Genomic DNA, 3,217 nt, shown 5'->3' on the forward strand with positions numbered 1-3,217 from the left:
TACCCTCAACCACAGTCACTGTGAGCAGAACCCATCTACGTGTAAGGAATGTGGGGGAACCTCCCCATTTTCTCAGCACTATGGTATTCCCTTAGAAAACCACAGTGGACAGAATCCCCAGAAAAGTCAACCCCGAGAACAAAGTGTGAGTCAAGAGTTACTCCATCATGACTTTATGAATATAAATTCAGGAGCGAAACCTTTTGCATGTGAAGCATGTGGGAAGGCCTTCGATCAATCATCACATCTTATTATGCATAGGGGAATTCATACAGGAGAGAAACCTCATGAATGTCAGACATGTGGAAAGGCCTTTATTCAGACCTCTAGTCTTAATAGACCTCTGAAAACCTATAGTGGACAGAAGCCTTATATATGTCAGGAGAGTGGTAATGCCTTTACTCTATCCTCAGGCCTCAGTATATATAGAAGTATTCACACTGGAGAAAAACCATATATGTGTAAGGAATGTGGAAAGGCCTTTACTCAATCCTCCGGCCTCAGTATACATAGGAGAATTCACACTGGAGAGAAACCGTATATATGTAAGGAATGTGGGAAGGCCTTTGATGTAGCCTCAACTCTTAGTGAACATAGGAAAATTCACACTGGGGAGAAAATATATATATGTAAGAAATGTGGAAAGGCCTTTGCTAGACCTTCAAAATTTACTATACATAGGAGAATTCACACTGGAGAGAAACCGTATATATGTAAGGAATGTGGGAAGGCCTTTGGTGCAGCCTCAAGTCTTAGTGTACATAGGAGAATTCACACTGGAGAGAAACCGTATATATGTAAGGAATGTGGGAAGTCCTTTGCTGTAGCCTCAAATCTTAGTGTACATAGGAGAATTCACACTGGAGAGAAACCTTTTATATGTAAGGAATATGGGAAGGCCTTTGTTGTAGCCTCAATACTTAGTGACCACAGGAAAATTCACACGGGAGAGAAACCATATATATGTAAGGAATGTGGAAAGGCCTTTACTAGATCCTCAGGTCTCAGTATACATAGGAGAATTCACACTGGAGAGAAACCGTATATATGTAAGGAATGTGGGAAGGCCTTTGCTGTAGCCTCAACTCTTAGTGAACATAGGAAAATTCACACTGGGGAGAAACCATATATATGTAAGGAATGTGGAAAGGCCTTTACTAAATCCTCACGCCTCAGTATACATAGGAGAATTCACACTGGAGAGAAACCGTATATATGTAAGGAATGTGGGAAGGCCTTTGCTGTAGACTCAACTTTTAGTGAACATAGGAAAATTCACACAGGGGAGAAACCATATGTATGTAAGGAATGTGGAAAGGCCTTTGCTACATCTTCAAAACTTACTGTACATAGGAGAGTTCACACTGGAGAGAAACCGTATATATGTAAGGAATGTGGGAAGGCCTTTGCTAGAGCCTCAAAACTTACTGTGCATAGGAGAATTCACACTGGAGAGAAACCGTATATATGTAAGGAATGTGGTAAGGCCTTTGCTGAAGCCACAAGCCTTAGTGTACATAGGAAAATTCACACTGGAGAGAAACCGTATATATGTAAGGAATGTGGGAAGGCCTTTCCTACAGCCTCAAAACTTACTATACATAGAAGAATTCACACTGGAGAGAAACCGTATATATGTAAGGAATGTGAAAAGGCCTTTGCTACAGCCTCAAGCCTTAATGTACATAGGAGACTTCACACAGGAGAGAAACCATATATATGTAAGGAATGTGGCAAGGCCTTTGCTGGAGCCTCTAGACTTACTGCACATATGAAAATTCATCTCAGAGAGAAACCTCATCAGTGTCAGACATGTGGGAAGGCATTCACACGGTTCTCTTCCCTTAGTCTACACATGAGAATTCATAATGGAGAGAAGTATTAGGTATGTCTGGAGTGTGGAATGGCCTTAACTTCATCCTCACAATTGACTGTACATAGGAGAATTCACAGTGGAGAGAAACCATATATATGTAAGGAATGTGGGAAGGCCTTTGCTACAGCCTCAAATATTAGTGTACATAGGAAAATTCACACTGGATAGAAACTGTATATGTAAGGAATGTGGGAAGGCCTCTGTATGGCCTCAATACTTAATGTAGCCCTCACACCTTAATAAACAAAAATATATGCTGGATGGTTTGATCCCTTAATAACAGTCTCTAATGACAGAACAGGACAAGTCATTCAAGCAAGTTTCCTTTGGACACGAAGGTCAAGGGTATTTGTTTAAAAAAGTGCAGTTAAAAGGGAAGTAAGCCTGCCTGCATTGGGACAGGCTTCTCCTCATGTCAGTGAAAGGTACCTGCTGATTTTCACCCTGGCTACACCTATGCCAGTATTCTTGTGCTTGGAATTGCTTGTGTGTTAACTTGTAAATAATGGGTCCTGGTGATGAAAATAAGGAGGACGGTGACTGAATGAACAGGTACAGAAACACTCCCCTGCTCAGAAGTGTCAGAGCTCACTACTCTTATAGTTTGCTATGCTTCTGGCTTGGCCCCCAGGGGCTGGTTAGCGAGAATTATGGCAGAAATCAACCAAGATGCTGCGTTGAATACTTTGAAAATGGAAAAACAGGTAAACCTTCATTCTTCATTCTTTCCTGTGTTAGGATTTGGAATGCTTGGCGCCCCGAAAATCCCGGTTTGAGAACTTGAGCAGCAGGTCACGCCATGCTTGTTTTTACTTTTTCTGGATATCCAGGCTTTAGGGGATGTGGAGCTTTTGAGGGGTTCGTTGGGGGTTGTTCTGTGGCGCAGGTGCCATGGGTGAGGGTGCGTTATCCTGAGGGCCTCTGCAGCCACGATCACATCCAGGTCCAAGATGGCACTGGAGGGTGGGCACATAGACTTAAGGCCTTGGTGTGAGGAGCCTGCAGAGAGGGGGATCATGGCCATCTCATTCCTCCCTACTCGAGACTGTGCAGGACCCTCTTTGGAGCCTTTGGACTGGACATAACACTAATCGAAACTCCAGATATTTTCATGGACAGTCCCCAAAGGAAAGGGACACTTTTGCCGTCGGTCATTTTCATTGGCTTCCATGCTGGGGTTGGGTCTTTGGGGCGCATTTGGACAAGTGAGAGGTATTTGCCTCTGAAAATTTACTCTTTGGATTAATTTTTTTTTTTTTTTGCTTTTTGGGTCACAGACAGCTTTGCACATGGCGTTACTCCTGGCTTATGCACTCAGGAATTACTCCTGGTAAAGCTCAG

General features: G+C 42.9%; 1 protein-coding gene across 1 annotated transcript; it reads left to right on the top strand.

Moving 5' to 3' along the window:
* Positions 1-442: 442 nt before the first annotated feature.
* On the top strand, positions 443-1,804 carry LOC130022346 (zinc finger protein 420-like; the record flags this gene model as incomplete). The annotated part of the gene is made up of 2 exons (XM_056113094.1): positions 443-587; positions 912-1,804. Coding segments are annotated over 2 exons (1,038 nt in total), but the record flags the coding sequence as incomplete, so codon positions are not given.
* Between the last annotated feature and the right edge of the window lie 1,413 nt (positions 1,805-3,217).

Source organism: Sorex fumeus, unplaced genomic scaffold (genome assembly GCF_029834395.1).
Source record: "Sorex fumeus unplaced genomic scaffold, SorFum_2.1 ptg000019l, whole genome shotgun sequence".
In the NCBI taxonomy this organism is placed as follows: domain Eukaryota; kingdom Metazoa; phylum Chordata; class Mammalia; order Eulipotyphla; family Soricidae; genus Sorex; species Sorex fumeus.